At 36.8% G+C, this 16,025-nt stretch overlaps 1 protein-coding gene across 12 annotated transcripts in view; it reads right to left on the minus strand.

Moving 5' to 3' along the window:
* The window catches only part of ACMSD (aminocarboxymuconate semialdehyde decarboxylase), a 47,572-nt gene that overhangs the window by 13,651 nt on the left and 17,896 nt on the right, over positions 1-16,025 (minus strand). For 3 of the 12 annotated variants that reach the window (XM_069780830.1, XM_069780834.1, XM_069780828.1), the window contains 2 exons: positions 7,240-7,284; positions 1,862-1,958 (listed from right to left, as the gene is read on the minus strand). In XM_069780830.1, coding sequence (XP_069636931.1) covers positions 1,862-1,958; positions 7,240-7,284 — 142 coding nt within the window. Of the gene's footprint in view, positions 1-1,861; positions 1,959-2,837; positions 2,911-5,372; positions 5,421-7,239; positions 7,285-7,384; positions 7,460-10,382; positions 10,607-16,025 lie in introns of those variants that run through there. The other 9 variants (XM_069780827.1, XM_069780826.1, XM_009929031.2 and 6 more) reach the window with 8 other exon arrangements.

Consider the following 16,025-nt stretch of genomic DNA (forward strand, 5'->3'; position numbering starts at 1 on the left):
TGGCAAGATTTCTTGGGCATTGCACAAACAAAGCCTTTAGCAACCAAGCTGTAAGTTATCTCACTGAGTTAATAACACCTTACAGTGACCAATACTAGTTTTGTTCAGCTGGGATAATCCTTGCATCTTTGTTCCAAAATTATGCCATGTTTGGAGGTTAAATTTTTGGGTATAATCTATCTCGGCCTGTGTTACAGAAAATGGTCTTTGAAGTAAAGCTACAGCTTTGTAAACCGAAAAAGAGTAAATGTGGCCCATAGTCTTTATCATTAGGTGAACAGTAAGAATGAAAAACACTAAGAAGTTTTTTTTACACTTGATTGGCTGATGCCTGTATCTCTGGAGTGCAGTAATAAAAGGGGACATTTTTATGGCACAAGTCACCAGATGGTGCTGTAACACACAGTTTTAGATTTTTTTTTTTTTTAAACCCAGTGAGCATTGTTTAGTTTGTGGAGAAATACTGCGGTGTTGGCTTTATGATACATTCTCTTTCTGGAAAATTGTGGCAAAAATTTGAAAAAAATTGCTCCTGTGTCTTCCCTTTGTCTACAGCAAACAGATGGGGCAGAATTCTTTTGTAGAAACTTGCCATTAGAGTTGAGGGAAATATCTGAAAGGGAAAGATGCCCAAATGGTATTTATGGTCCACACTGTGGTTGAATGACGTGGTAATCCCCAAAATCCCTGAGCTAACTCAGGGAATGATTACAGTCTAGTCAAGACAGCATATTTCAGAAAGGTTGCAAAGACATTCTAGCATTCCCATTAAATATCTAATGGTTGGAGTTTGAAATACTGCTTCTCCAAGGTGAAAATGAGGTAGTTGAAATTATCTAAATTGTGTTTACATAAATTGCACGCCAGCCCTTGAGTTCCCAAATTGGCCTATGTTACGCGTTGCAGTAAACCTCCATAAGGAGAATGACCCAAAGTATCTCCTAACATGCTATCCCATGAATAATCATAAAGATGCTACTTATAAAATATCTGGTCTTTGAAGTAATTCAGAAGTTTATTCCTTATGAAAAGTTGGAGAAGATATTCAAGTTTAGTCTACTGAGAAACTGATGTAGGCATTTATTCAAGCCTCAATCTAAGAAAAATTAATCTTTAGTAACATAGTATTTCTATCACAAAAGTAATTTGGAAATTACACTGTCAATAAGAACTAACAAAAATAATTGATCAGACTAGAAGTTCCTTCTTTCACCCTCAGTCTCCCATCTTACAAACCTTATTTAGTTGCATGTAAGTAACTTGATGGAAAATAAATCTGGAAATTTGGCATCTGGTTAAGTTTCTTTCTAAATCAGGAAAACTCTCTTTTCTGAGAAAGTAATTGTACCAGTTCTCTAGGCTCAGAGTCCTCTAGCTAAAATACAGAATGAAGCTGCAACACCTAAGCTGAAAAAAATATTAGAAAAGGAAACAAACATACAAAAAATCCTATGAGTAAACAGAATCTTTTTAACATTCGGAACAAAAATGAAAGGGCTTCCTCTTTTACGTAAATCACTTCTCTACCTGGAATTCATGTTGCCTTTTCACGTCTAGAGTCAGTCATCCTTACTTATGTCAACTAGTTCCTTACTGCCTTAAAAAGCCCACCAAAATTAATGAGCCCACGTGGGGAATAAATTGCTACTGAAAATGAGGAAAGTTATGGGAACATGTCCTATTTGAGTCTGAGTATAAAGCATACCAGTTTTCACTGACTTTCAACAGATTTAAACTAATGAATCAGTATGCTAAACCTTTTAATTTTGATATTGTTATTGAGCACTTTCAGATCCATTAACAGAGAAGTTGCTGTTATTCTAAATGAGACACAATGATTTTAATTCATTTATGGAGATACCTGATAGATCCATCTCTTTAATCCGTACTTCTGGATCCCAGCAGTTCTCTTGAATAACTCTAAAAACCTTTCCATCCTTCATCATCTTTGCCTGTCCCTGTGAAATGACATTTTTCATCTATTATAAATGTGACAAAGTAGTGCATGCTAATTTATAGTCGCTTGAGTATATTGTGCTCCCTGCAGAAATTCAGTGACAGAATTTTGTTCTTTTATTTTTATTCAGTAGGTATTTTTAATCAAAGACTATTTAAAAAGTCATTAATAAAACAGTAATTTATAGTTCAGATTTAATTCTTCGTAATAAAAAAAATCCCTTTTCTTTTGCAATGTATATCACTCTCTGTTTGTTTGGAAAAGAGATCAGGTACCTTAATCCAAGTTTATCCTCAAACCAAATTTTGACCTCAAAACAATGCTCTAATTAAATCTGTGCTAAATTTTCCCCTTGGGTATGCATGTGTTCTTTTAAAGTCAATAGCATCATGATGATTCCAGTAACTACAGAAATAATTGTGCAACTCTGTTAATTTCAGTCCAGTTGTTTCGTATCACCAGTGATACTGAGACAAAAGGAGACCTATTATGTTGTCTTCAGATTACATTTTCTCCTTGGGAAGAAAAAAATTATTAAAGAATTTGTATTTGGGGAAAAAAAACCCCAAACAAACCCTAACTGCAGTATAAAACCCTTACCTGAATTAGTGTAATACCTTCCCCATATGCCATCAATTCCCAAACTTACAAAGTTCTAAATATTATCAAGGTCATGAAATTGAATACTGTTCCTTTAACTATGAACATGGAAACTTCCTTTTTAAACTTAATTTTTGGTTGATTTGTCAATTGTCCAAAGAGGCTGAGTATGCACAGTGTCATCACATTAAGCAAAGTAAATTGTCTGTTACAGTTGTAGGTATCCACATGCTTCTATGGACTTGTAAAGACAGACAAAACAGTCCTTCTGTTGGCTTACACTTGCACAAATTGATGAGACACAATTCACCAATACTTGCAAGGCCTGAGTATTTCTCGGTTGCTTGAAGCTCCTATAGAGATAAATGGAATGGAGGAAAGTCAGAAGATCCACATGACCCTGTGTGTTTGGGATGGGTAAGCTCGGTCATGCAGCAGATGTATTGGACAGAGAACACGCTGCATCTGCAGTTGAAAATTGAAAATGAGAAAACACAGCAGCTATTCCTTCACCTTCACAGTAAACAGAAGCTAAGCACAGGGCAGTCTTCTGACTCTTCTGGAAAGGGAATTCTCTCTCTCCAAAGGCCACTTTATTTTTCCTCATAAAATTCATTTATTTAGGATCCGGTCTATTTTTCTAAATAAAAAACCTGTTAAATCACTACTAGTATGCTAAACCAGAAATAACTAATAAAATTTACTACTTCTCGCAGAGCTGGTTTCTGTCCCCTCCTTCTGAGAAGTTAGACTGTTCGTAACCTTGAATTTTTGTTATTAACTTCATACATTCCCAAATATACCGCCCTAATGAATATTTTAAAGCTCCCTTCAACAAATCTAACTGTGCTGCCGTGGCAAACTGACAAGTTACTTGTTAGCTGTATCACAGTTGTGAAAATTACTTGAAATATTACAGTCAGTAATAACAACTATATAGTCTTGATCCTCTGGTAAAATACTTCAGGTTCTTGTAAAATTGATTTTCCAACCTGACAGAAATGTTTACTCTAGCTATACACTCAAATACATTAAAAAAAGATCAGTGCAGTGCTGCAGATTGCCTAATAAACAGAAAAATATTTGGGGTGGGAGTAGAGAAAAAGACAGAGTAGAACTGAGCATTGCATCACATACGACTAGATCGTGTGGACTTTACTGGATTACCACTGGGAGTATTTCTGTGAACACAGGCGACTTAATTCTTTCCTCAGACATAGCTAAGGCATAGCAGCTCACCTGCTCATGTATATTTTCTTCTGCTAACACTGAAAACCATACTAGATGGATAGTAATTTTACTAGCAACTTTCACAGCGCTCATACTTAAATGCTGAGATAAATTTGCAACAGGGTTTGCAATACAGGAAAGGTTTTTAATAAGCCATGTGGTGTTCTCATTGAAGAATTATTTGAACAGTTTGCTATTTTAATTTGCATTAACTGATTCTTTGTGAACACACTACAGGTCAAGGCTGAGCTCACAGCATTGTATGTTGGCAACAACAAACTTGATTATGCAGGAAAGCAAAACATGATCATCTGAATAGATTCATGCTTGTATATGTAATGATAGAAAGATCTGGTCCACCAACACTGTGACTGGAAAATGAGTCATACTGCTATAGTCTCTAGACACTGCCACTAATCTGCACCTGGTATTTTTAAAATGAGTATTTACTCAGACACCTCAACTGGGAAAAAAATTCTCAGAGTTTTTTGCAGTAGTAAGAATGAAACATAGATCAGGAAAAAATTTTCAGGTTCCAAAGCAACGGATGCAGTGCTGAAAATATCACAAAAGACCTGAGATTTTTATTTGCAAGGTTAACACAGTTTTCTAAGGGCACAGCCAAAGAATTCTATCATTGTTTCTATTTCTTTTCTTTTCTTCTCTTTTCTTTTCTTTTCTTTTCTCTTCTTTTCTACTCTATTCTACACATCATCTGATATTTAAGGCTTAATTAATTTATGTAAAAATTAAGAGAGAGAGATTTAAGTCCAGCAGGGTGGTTTGGTTCAGCAAGCTACATTTAAAATTATCCCATCACTAAACTACTTAGTCACATCCCAAATTGCACTTCTTTAAAAATGCATGTAATTATTTTCTTCCAGTTTGACCCTGATGCTTCTTCACAGAATGATAGGAGAAGCTTTTGCTTTTTTTTAATCTTAAGAGTTAGCTTCCCCAGCTCCACACACCCGAACAGGATTTTATTTTGCCATGCACTTTTTTCATGCAATGTTTTCAGACAGAAGTAGGGTAGACAGAATTCTCTGCAGAGTGTATAAGGTTATTATTGACTTGCCACAAAGTTCCTTTGCGAACTATTTTTAGCAAGAAATTTTAGCATCAGACCTGTAACAAACAGCTAAGCTGCTAAAAATGTCTCCAACAATTCTCTCCTTCCTGCACCTACCATGTAGCTCAGAAGCTGTGCCATCCACACTTTGGTACAGCAGGTGGCTTGTTCTCCCCTATGCCTGCTTAGACTCAGATCTGAAATTTCAGCATAACGTTTGTTTGCTCCTCATTCTCGGTCCCAACCTTCATATTCTGTGGTGCTTTTTCCTAAATGACTGTTAGGCATTTGACAGCATAGCCTTGCATGTTATAGAATGACAACAGTGTGTATATGTCATTAGATTGCAATAAATAGACACAGTGTTGTATCCATTTTATCAGCTTTTTTTCAGTTAATATAAGCATATATACAATCACAAAGAAGTTTGATTTTGCAAAGTGACAAGGGGATGAGGGAATGTCTAGTTTCACTGAAATTAACAGGCATTATACACTTAAATACTTTGGTTACCTGGAAGATGCAAGTCTTGCTTCTCTAAAGACAGTAAAAGTTGAATCTCTACAAAGAATGAATGAATTAGCCAAGTCACAAAAAGGAACAATGAAGAAGATTGCGTTTCTTTATAGGGTCACCCAAATAGAGAGAGGCACTATCACCCTGAAAATGCTAAGTACTAAATCTGTCTATCACTTATCCCTCTAGTATTCAGCATAGAATTCCTGTATTGAGATCATGTTTGAATTTCAGAAGATGGAGACAGATTAACCCTTTTAAAACACTGTGCATACAGCCTGCCATTATGTAACATAGCTGGGTTTAGCCAGTTATTTGCACGCTTCACATGTTTTAGGTGGGTTATGTGCTGACACTCTGTTGAGCTATTCACGCTCTTAACTTTGCATCTTTTGCCTTGCAGCTTACTATATCCACATTGTTCTTTCTGCTCTTAACCACACAACCTCTATTGTCTTTGTATTTTTTCCTAAATTATCTGGCTAATACCTTGCACTGCTTTTATCCCTTCCATATCTGTACAACTCTCAACACTCCTGTGGTAGGCAAGTACAGATGAAGTTTTTGAAGTTAGGACAGGTACACACAAAGTGAGGTGGAAAGTGAACTGAGGTCTCCTGAGACCTCTTTTTAATGAACTGAGGTCTCCTGAGACCTCTTTTAATCTCCCTCTTTCCAGGGGCCAATGCCATTTGCAGTGACAGGCTCTCCAAAAGATTCCTAGATGTGGGGAGCTGACAGGTGACAGGAGGAAGCTGGCCTCCTGTGACAGTGTTTGAGATAGACAGGGATATCTGACTGCCAAAGTTATTATATGGTAACAGAGGTAACATCTTTAAAACTAGCTGGTACAGTTAATGTACATAGTAATGTACAAAGAGAATTATTTTGCCATATCAGCCTTACCTCTCTTAGGTCTTTGTGCCCTCCTGTAAAAAAAGCACTTATACTGGCAATTTTTTAATGCTCTTATCAAAAGATGAACTGCAACATTTTGATCTTGCTTGCAGAAGTTTTACATTGTTGTGTTACTGTGAATGTCACTGAAATTACTGCTGATTTGCTCTACTTTGAGTGAGACCAGAATCAAGCCTTTAAGAAACCAGTTCTGTCCCCATCAGAGTAAATACATGTATTCTGCTGACATTCAGTACCATCAAGATGCATTCTGAATGTTAGCATAGACTCACGGCACCTGGAGACGTGTTGTTCCAGTTGTACTAAGGTAGTTCAGAAGTGCCTTTGCAAAGTTAATAGAGTGAGCGGTGATAAAAAGGTGAAGTAAAATCAGACACAGTCTGCTTTTTACTTGCCAATAAACCTCACATTCCTACTTTTCTACATGATGGTCCCCAAATCTATGGATTGTCTGTATTGTTCTGCTACTTGTTCTCCTTGTCATGAAGTTACAGAAATTATTTTCCCTTTCACTCAGATGCGAAGCTTTTCACCTCTGAGTTATTTTAACTTTTATTAAAATACCAGTTCCTTTTGGTTTTGCTTCTCATACAGATGAATGCATTTAAGCAAAAAAAAAAATTTACATGTAATCTGCTTTAGATTGACCAGTCTTATTGAAAAGAATTCCTTACAGCTATCCATTCCAAGTGTTAAAATGAGATGATGATGAAAAATCGATACCGGTTCGTACAAGAGAATGTGAGTTTCATCTCTCAAGCAAAAAATTCTACTGAGGTATATTAGGACTTGGAGTGATATTACTTCATAGGAGACAGACCTCTAGATAAATCTGTATCAAAGACATAGCCAATCTTATTGCCACTTTGCTTTTTAATAGATTTACTGTGAGTTTGTATTCCTGATGACAACACAAGATCAGCTTAGAGCACCAAACAGCCCAAACCTTGCAGTGATGATCCAGCTGTACCCATCCACCATATCCGTATCTCTGTGAAAGAAAGAAGAAAAAGCCAGTGCTAGTTAGCACTCCACAATAATAATAAAAATCTCAGTTCTTACAATCCAGCAGTACCTCATTCAGGAGAAACATGCATATGCTCAGCTTCGAGCTTATGAGTAGCCCCATTGGCGTCAGCAGAAGTGCTGAAGTTTAACTGGACTGGACTAACGGTGTTTGTAGATCTGACCTTTTAGCTCCCAGTTCAACAACATTTTTAACTAAGTCCTAGAACTGATTTCAAAGTGCTTGAAGTTGCTTACTATATTAAGGTTCTAACGGGAATGATTTTAACACAGAAAAAATTAAATCAAACATTTGGCAATATGAAAATTGAGCTGACAATTTTCCAATCTGTGATCAGTTAATCGCACAAAGATGTATTGATTCCACTTTTCAGCTTCCATGATTCAGCAGCAGGACTGAAGGTCAGTCTCTCATCTATTAATATTTAAACAGCCAAGAGAAGCTAAAAGGGAGAAGCTTAGATGCTCATTGATTCTTCCAGAGAGATTCAAAATTGTTTATGCACAAAACCCAAAACCTAAACAAAATGCTGATTTCCTTTTACTTTCATTAATAATCAGATTAGAAATAAATGAAATCTTGAAATATCATAATAGACTGAAAAGAATGCTCAGAATTCCCATTTTTCTGTTAAGAAACATTTCAAAGGAAACTCAGTAAAAGCAGGCATTTCTTTCACTGAAGTGTAAACAATTTGAATACAGTCCTGAATTTCTTATGATAGCAAATCATTACTTAATGCCACTGTGAGATTTCCTAATGTAGGCATGCAGAGCCAAGCTTCCTGACTTCAGCCAATCAGAGATGCTAATGACTGAGGCTATGTATGTTTTATTTAGCTATGTTTAGCTATGTAGCTATGTATATTTTATTTAAATTTATAAATTTATAGGTTTATATATAGAGATAAAAATATTTACATTTAAATAAAAATTTAAATAAAAATTTAAATTTAGGGAAAATTTTGTGAGTGACACCTAATGAGAACTTTAAGTTTTCACTAGCTCCATGCTAATTGCAATTGTAAGCTGTGCAGAAAACGAGTACCTTAAAGGTGCTCAAGGAGTATTTAGGCTATAGAGAAACTCACTAGTCTGTTTTTGAACCTACTTTCTCCTTTCTTCCCCTCAGTTACTAGCTGGATATATTGACAGTCCTAATTTCATTTATTTGTATGAATTTTTATACTTATTATGGGCTCCTAAGCTCTTAAATAAGGACCTTGACAATATAATTTTCTAGGTTCAAGGCTCAGTATTTATAAGGCTTGCAAAAAGGAAGAAAAGTTTAGCACCGTGTGCATGTTAGGATTGCGTCATTGGTTTTCCATGTATGAGATGCAGAGAACTATGTTAATGGCTTGAATTTTCAGAGGACTCGAGGGAATTCTGAGAGTTGTTTTCTATTCTGGGCCCATTAATAAACCATTGAATCGCTCAGTCTTTAGAACAGAGGAAACAAAAAGTGGCAGGTATATGTCTTTTTCATTGAGGAGCTCTTATTATTACAAATAGGAAGTCCAAATAGATGTTTAAAAAGACCTTTCTAGGTAAATGAGGAAACAAACATTCCTTTCCAGGAGGTTTTATGCATAATGATGTTATTTTTCACTACTAATGAAGAAATAATCCTATGTATGTTCTTAATGCCACATTTTCTCGTGACTTTTTTTAATATGCTGTTTACATTTTCCAGCTGCTTTCTGGCTAATATTGAACTGATACTGGATTGTCATGTTTAAAGTCACAGAAACACAGAGCTAATACATATGAAACACTGACGTGAGAATTTGCCATCATCAACCTCAAGAGTGTAAAGCAGAGTTTCAGTTAGTGTGTCAGATGCCTAAGAGCATGGCTGAAATAATAGTATTCTTCTGTTGTCAAAGACAGGCACAATGAAATCAAATGGTTTCATACTACTGTCAGACACAGTGAATGTTCATTCAAACTACGACCAACACAGAATTACAATAAGGAAAGAAGCAAAAACACAGGTGTTCACTTTTTTACTCTGATTTTTTATCATGAATGGAAACATTAAAGAGTTATAAAAAACAGCTATACGGAAAATTTGAATGCAATTTTTAATTGCAAATAATTTTTTAATATATGTGTGTATAAACTATATATAAATATAGTTTCATGTGATCTTTTCCAGTACCCTTTGTAGCATTGGAGATGTGATCCCTTATGAGTCAAAAAGTGATCAGACATCTCTATACTGAATTGTGATTTTAATTATTTAGGCAATAACTCTAAAACCTAATTCAGAATGAGATGACTACATGGATTTTGATAATCTAAAAAGGATTAGATTTATTACATGAAAACCTAAATGACACCTTCCATTCTCAAATACTTTTCACATGATCATGAAAATTATTACTGACAAGAATAAATTTATGTAATTGAATAATAATAATAATAATAATACCATACAAAGATTAAAAGTTTAGACAAGTTGACTTATCGCTTCAGTGTTCTGACAACTGAGATTTTGTATTTTTAATACAATACGCTAATTCTTTCCAGTAACTGAAAAAATAACAGATATTAGTAAAATGATCATCATCATCAGTTAACTGTACTTAGAGTGACCCCAGCCCTAGTGAAGTTAATGACCTTCATACCTGTGGGTATCATATATGAATGACTTTTGTCTTAAGTAACATTAATCTTGTCTAATATTTGCGTATTTCTCTTATTTAAAAAGTGAGTACCATTGGGAACCTGACAGCTCTGCTTTTATCAAGAAAGTGGAATTTACACCTCATCATTTGACAATTTTAGGTCTTACAAAAAAAACAAGCTAAAAGATACGAATTGCTTCAGACTAAATAAAGAGTGGGCAACAGACCCCAGTTTTCCATCCCTTTCTTACGGGGACTCTTGCTTTGCAAAGTAATCCAATAAAAATATCTTATATCTGAAAAAAAAAAAATTAGTCAAAACCCTAGAGATATTTATAACAGAAGCCTTCATTCGTTGTTCTTTCAAAAATTACATTAGTAGAAATGGTTGCTGCTAACATAAGGCACTGAATATCTAAACTTTTATTACCTTTTTTAGGTCAGGCCATTCCTTAGGTAGAATGTGGCTATGAATATCAATTTTCATTTTCGAAGTATCAAAGGAGAAATACTCCTTCAATGAAAATGTTTTCTGTGTAATTGCTACTATCCTTCCCGTCTCTGGTTCAGCAGGTTATTAACTTTGGCTGCAGTTCAGATCCACCTGCTGTCTTATCAGGAGAGCTCGGTACAGTGGCCAGTTGGGGAGCCTAATCCCAGAGGAGTGGCTCTCCGAAAGAACAAAGGCTTCTAGCAGAAAGTCCTTGTTAATGCATAAACTACAGTTGACTGAGGGCAAAGGGTAAATGTATGTTTATATTGGTACTATGAAGGGATTAATTTTACATAGAATCTAAAATGCAAGCTTGTTTACAGTTGAAAGTAATTCAATAAAATTGAATTAGAATAAATGTATTAAACATGCTGACTTGAATTTCCTTCTTTCTCCCTCTTAGATTCTGAAATAATTTGTAGGGAGCATATAATATACCCTTGGTAGATCATCATACCTCCTCATCTATCCTCTTTTCCTTCCCTTGCATTTTCTTTAAAGTTACATAAAAAACCCACAGAAATATTGAATTGTAGCCGAATCTACGCTCTGCGCTTTATTTCCCCCTTCTGATTATTGGTTCACTCAGGATATTTACACATGCTACTGCATACTGGTGCTTACAGCCTCTCAAGCTGGCTCAAGATCTGGCAGGAGAATGGCTCAGATTACCTTAGTAATTAATGCTTCTGGAGTTCACCAGCTAATATGGCAAACAATTCCTGCATCCAAAGTTAAATTTAACTGGAGCTAGCTCAGATTTTCTGTGAAACTACTTCTCGTGTTTTGCCCTTTACCCAATTTAGTATTACACTTCTTTCCTCAAGATACCCCTGCCTTTTATTTGTGCTGTATTTTTCTCTGTAATTTATTTCCTCTACAGTTTTATTTCAATGTATGCTACTCACATGGCGTCTTCTTGCAAAAGCTGGTTAACCATTTCTTGGTTTATTTGTTTCTAGTGAAAAATGCTGATTTTTTCAAAACTAAATGCTGTTGTGAACCTTGCAACTTGAAATCAAGCAACTTGAAAACCAAGTGGCTGATTTTGTTTCATCCTTTTTCTTTGTTATTTTGTGTGGACTTGATAAAAAAAAAAATGGATTCTTGTATTTCCCTGCTTGTTCACTGATTAAGCAAGTCTGCTTTTGATTTGGTCAGTTAACCTTCTGAGAGTTATTCTTCAAGTCAACTCCTTGTGACAGGGTAGGTTGCTTTCTTGATAGTGTGCTTCTCTGCAATGTGAGATCGCTGAAGACTGAATGTCCAAAAGAAATAGGAAGCAGCAGCTTTGGGAGAGTATTCCCTAAATAAAGCAGGACAGCCAACAACTCACTTTAACAGATCAAATGCATGGGATTGAAAATAGCAATTATTTCCATCTAAAAATCAAAACCAATCTCTTCATGACCAGGCTGCCAGGTTAAGCAGCAAATTTGCTCTCTTGCTCCTAAATGTGACAGCTACATTATATGATCTAGCACTATAGTGTTAGCCTGCTGGCAAGCAATGTTCTTGCATATACAACAGCAGAGATAAGAAAGAAGTATTGATTCAGCTGTGGGAACTCTGTGGCGTGAATCCTATGAATCTATAGACACAAGACAAAGAGTTAAGGTGAGTCTTTCAATAAAGAGATGTCAGGAAGACAGTTCCCTATTTAAGAACAGAAAGCAGAGGTACTAGCGAAGGAGAGGGCCAGGAAGAGGTTTGTGTATCCGAATAGTCTAAGACACCTAGTTTCTTCTCTTGAGTCACCATAGCTGCAGGCTACCATGCAGGCATCAGCAGCATTTCTTCAACACTGTGCTTTACTTTTCTCAGCTCTAAAAAAAGATGTAGTTGTTAGGTGCTGCTCGCAAGACACAGCTTAGCTTGCAAACAGCGCAGTACTCCCACACTGCATTTCATTTAACAAAACACATCATCTGGAAACCATACCAGTCAAAGGCAAAATTTGTATCCATTTCACTTGATCAAAGGGACAGTAAGACATCTGTCTATATCCGATATGATCCATTGGATCATCAGCAGAAAGATCATCAGTGGCTACAAACAAAAGCATCTTCAGTTACCCAGGCACCCTACGTACTCTGAGTGCGTGTGTTTGAAAAACAGGACACCTTCACTGACGTTTTGGACAATCTGCCTCGTAACAGTGAGCGACTTACGCCTCTCAGTCTCTATGCTGAGTTCGTGTCCTAGTGCAACACGATGGTTTTTAGCATGGCCATTGCTATCTGTCTCCACCTGGTTGTGAATTTTTGGAAAGTGACACAGAGGTGCAGGAATTGCTGACAGCAGCCAGGAAAACCTACAGCTGTGTTAGATGGCCCTACACAGGCAGAGCTGAGCTTAAATTCACTGTGCTATCTGCCAGGCAGGAGGTCGTGACCAGATGGAAACTTTCACGTGCACACTGTCTGGGGCAACAGAAAGTTATATTTTACCATTTGTGGGCCCATATAAGACCTGAACTGTAGCCATTCTTGGGCTGCTCACAAATAATTTACATCCTAGAGCATTTGGATGAGACCACAAAGCTAGTCAGAAAAAAAAAAAGAGATCAGTCAATGAATGTACTTGCTACATCTGCTAGGGAGAACTAAAATGCATACAGCCTTCTTCCCAGCCAAAAGTAGCCTCCTCCATACATTAAGATGGCATGCCCCACCTGCCTCAGTACACTTATGCATGGCATATGTGTCTTTAAGATCAAATGCAATACAACATGCATTTATTATGGCCATTAGAAACCAAACTGCATTCTTGATTTTGACCAACTTCCCATATTTTTTTTGTGCATTGCCTTCTTTCTATTTGTGTGGTTTTAGACTGGGAAACAAGATGAACAACTCCTTCAGGACAATTTAGCTAAAGACTATTCAGGCCAGGGCCGATTTCGGATACACAGACACAAGTCTAGCAGAACTATAGGGTTTTATTTCACTATAGGGACAAGGAGTAAAGTGAAAGTGGTGCTAGATGTAGAGCAATAAATGCTCTTTTCCAAAGCTATTTAGCTGCTTTTCTGAAACAATTACAGAATCTGAGATTTAGAGTCTTCACGCTGGAAAGTCAGGGTCTAGTTCTGGCCTTTGTTTATCAGGGAGAAAGTATTTCCTTGTATCAGTGGGAAAACCATGACAAAGCATTCTTCAAAAGAGGGTGCATCAACAAACATCGGTGAACTCTGCAGACAGCTCTGGCACATACATGCTATCAAGGCAGCCCATTTTCAAGTAGGATGAACACAGAAACAAAGAGGCAAACTCAGAGTGCTGATGTTAGAAAGGGCTAAAATATTTGTGCCAGTTTTTCAGACCTTCAGTTTTGCATGTTCTTCTCTGGCACCTGCTCTTTAAATTGCACATTTGTTTGTGCAAATTGGCTATTTTACACATATGCACAGCTCTCAAAAAGCACATGGAAAACTCTTTGTGCTCAGTAGCTAAGATGAAGTACTTAAAGAATACGTCCCTTTCCAAATGAAATAAAATGTTGAGCAGCGCACTTGTATTGGTTGCTTAGCAACAGGTTGTCCTTTGGCTGTGCTTGGGACTGCACTGGTCCTTTGAGACTGCCATTACAGACCTGCTTGGAAATGTCACATTTGGAAAGGATGCAAAAGTCGGTAATCCTATTTTTTGTTTGGTACCAAATAATTAAACATCTCCTATTAAATTAGCCTAATCACAGAACTTAATCCTCTGCTGGGACTCCAGAGAACACAGACTTTAGTGGAAGTGATATGCTTTCCCTTCTACGGGGAATAATAACAATGGTTATGGTTTCCCTTCTAATGAGGAATAACATTATGCAGTTCCCATGTAGCACTTTCCATACATTGATCTCAAGTGCTTTACAGTCAATGCTATTTTTGATAGGAAGACATTAGTGTACCTAGCATAGCTACACCAGGAGGACAACTGTCCAGGTACAGTTACATCAGTAAAGTCCTTAACAAAGATGTATCCCAGAGAGTCGGTGGCATTATGATTCCCTGTGCTTAAATGCCATGTACCAAACACTCCAGTGTGACTGTCTAAACTCCTGATGGCTTGGACAGCTAGCTGGATTGCAATGTCTGTGTTTCATTTAGACACATTTACAGAATGCAATAGATAAGGTACACATATCTCCAATCTAGAGCCAACTATATCAGCTCAAGATGGCAGCAGTGCAAGTATATTCATCATTAAATACTGAAGACAAGTAGAGTAGATTTTTCATGTTGTTATTCAAAAGTCTTTGGAGAAACAAACAACTGAAAGAGCCTCTGTTTAGACAAACGTCAGAGCTGATGCTAGTCTGTATCTGAGTCAGTTTAGCCTTGCAGAGAAGCTGGGCTTTTTAGCTCAGATGTGATGCTGTACTGATGCATCTCTGACGCTTCCAAGATCTCAGCTATTAAATTTGCATAGTGAAGCTTCATGGCTGTACAAGCTCAGGATGATGCTCATCAGGTGGTCTCTCTTTTAGATCTGCCATAGCCACCACAGTTGTGTCACTAAAATTTATAGTGTCAAGGTGGCCAAGATTGCTGACGCCCTTGGCAGCACACTGCACTGCTTTGTGACTACTAGCCTAGCAAGAGTTCTGATGAATCACACAGTGGTGAAAGCAAACAACGTGTCCTATGCCAAATTCCTGACCATTACCGTGTTCTCTGCTGTGCAAGTTAAGCTGTAACAAATCCTCGTTTATTTTCAGGTTTCTAGAAAATATTATATTGCTGAAACTCATCTAGTATTCTAAACCAAAGAAAATATATGGCTATCTTTTAAATAAAATAATTATTCTCCTAATATACTACAATTTAAATTCTGCAATTTACAATTACCATGCATTTATCTTGCATAGAAATGTTCTATCAAAAATGATAATTAGATAGAAATTTTCCAAAGTGTGAGTACAAGTAAAATAGAATTTTTTTTTCCATGTGTAGACACAAACAAATAAAAAAGACTCTATTTAAGCACATATCAGGCCAAGCGTCACTCTTATGCAGCAGGAGCAACCAGACAGACATCAGTAGCATAAATGTGGGCCAGAAAAAACAGATGGAATGGAGCCTACAGATACTGATATTAAAAAGTCATAATTTTCAAGTTAATACCCCATGGTAACATTTGAGATTGTTGCAATTATTTGGAAGGTTGGTGTCTAAAATAAATAAATAAGTAGTAACTGTTGCCAAATGCTGTCTTAACAACTTTTTTCCCTGTGCTAGATACTCGAATCCCCAGCTTTCCTTGCAGAGGCCTCTCTGTGCCACTGTTTGGGGGGTATCTGAATTCTGGGGATAAGAATTGTCTTCTCAGAGCTTTTACTGCTTCAGAAAGGAAGCCAAGGAACCAAGAGAAAAACCTAGTATCTGAATTTGTTCAGCTGCTTCAACAAATTCCTACACCTGCCTCTAGAACACTGCAGAAATGTGCTTATGCCTCCTCTGTGGTCCTAGCACTGGGCTAATGAAACAGGCTTCTTCCTGGGTCCTCAAGGTCTGCTTGAGCATGAAGTTTTATGTTCCATCATTTCTGAGTAGCTGTGAATCCCTGTCACCAAAGAGATCTTCTG

Source organism: Haliaeetus albicilla, chromosome 4 (genome assembly GCF_947461875.1).
Source record: "Haliaeetus albicilla chromosome 4, bHalAlb1.1, whole genome shotgun sequence".
Taxonomy (NCBI): domain Eukaryota; kingdom Metazoa; phylum Chordata; class Aves; order Accipitriformes; family Accipitridae; genus Haliaeetus; species Haliaeetus albicilla.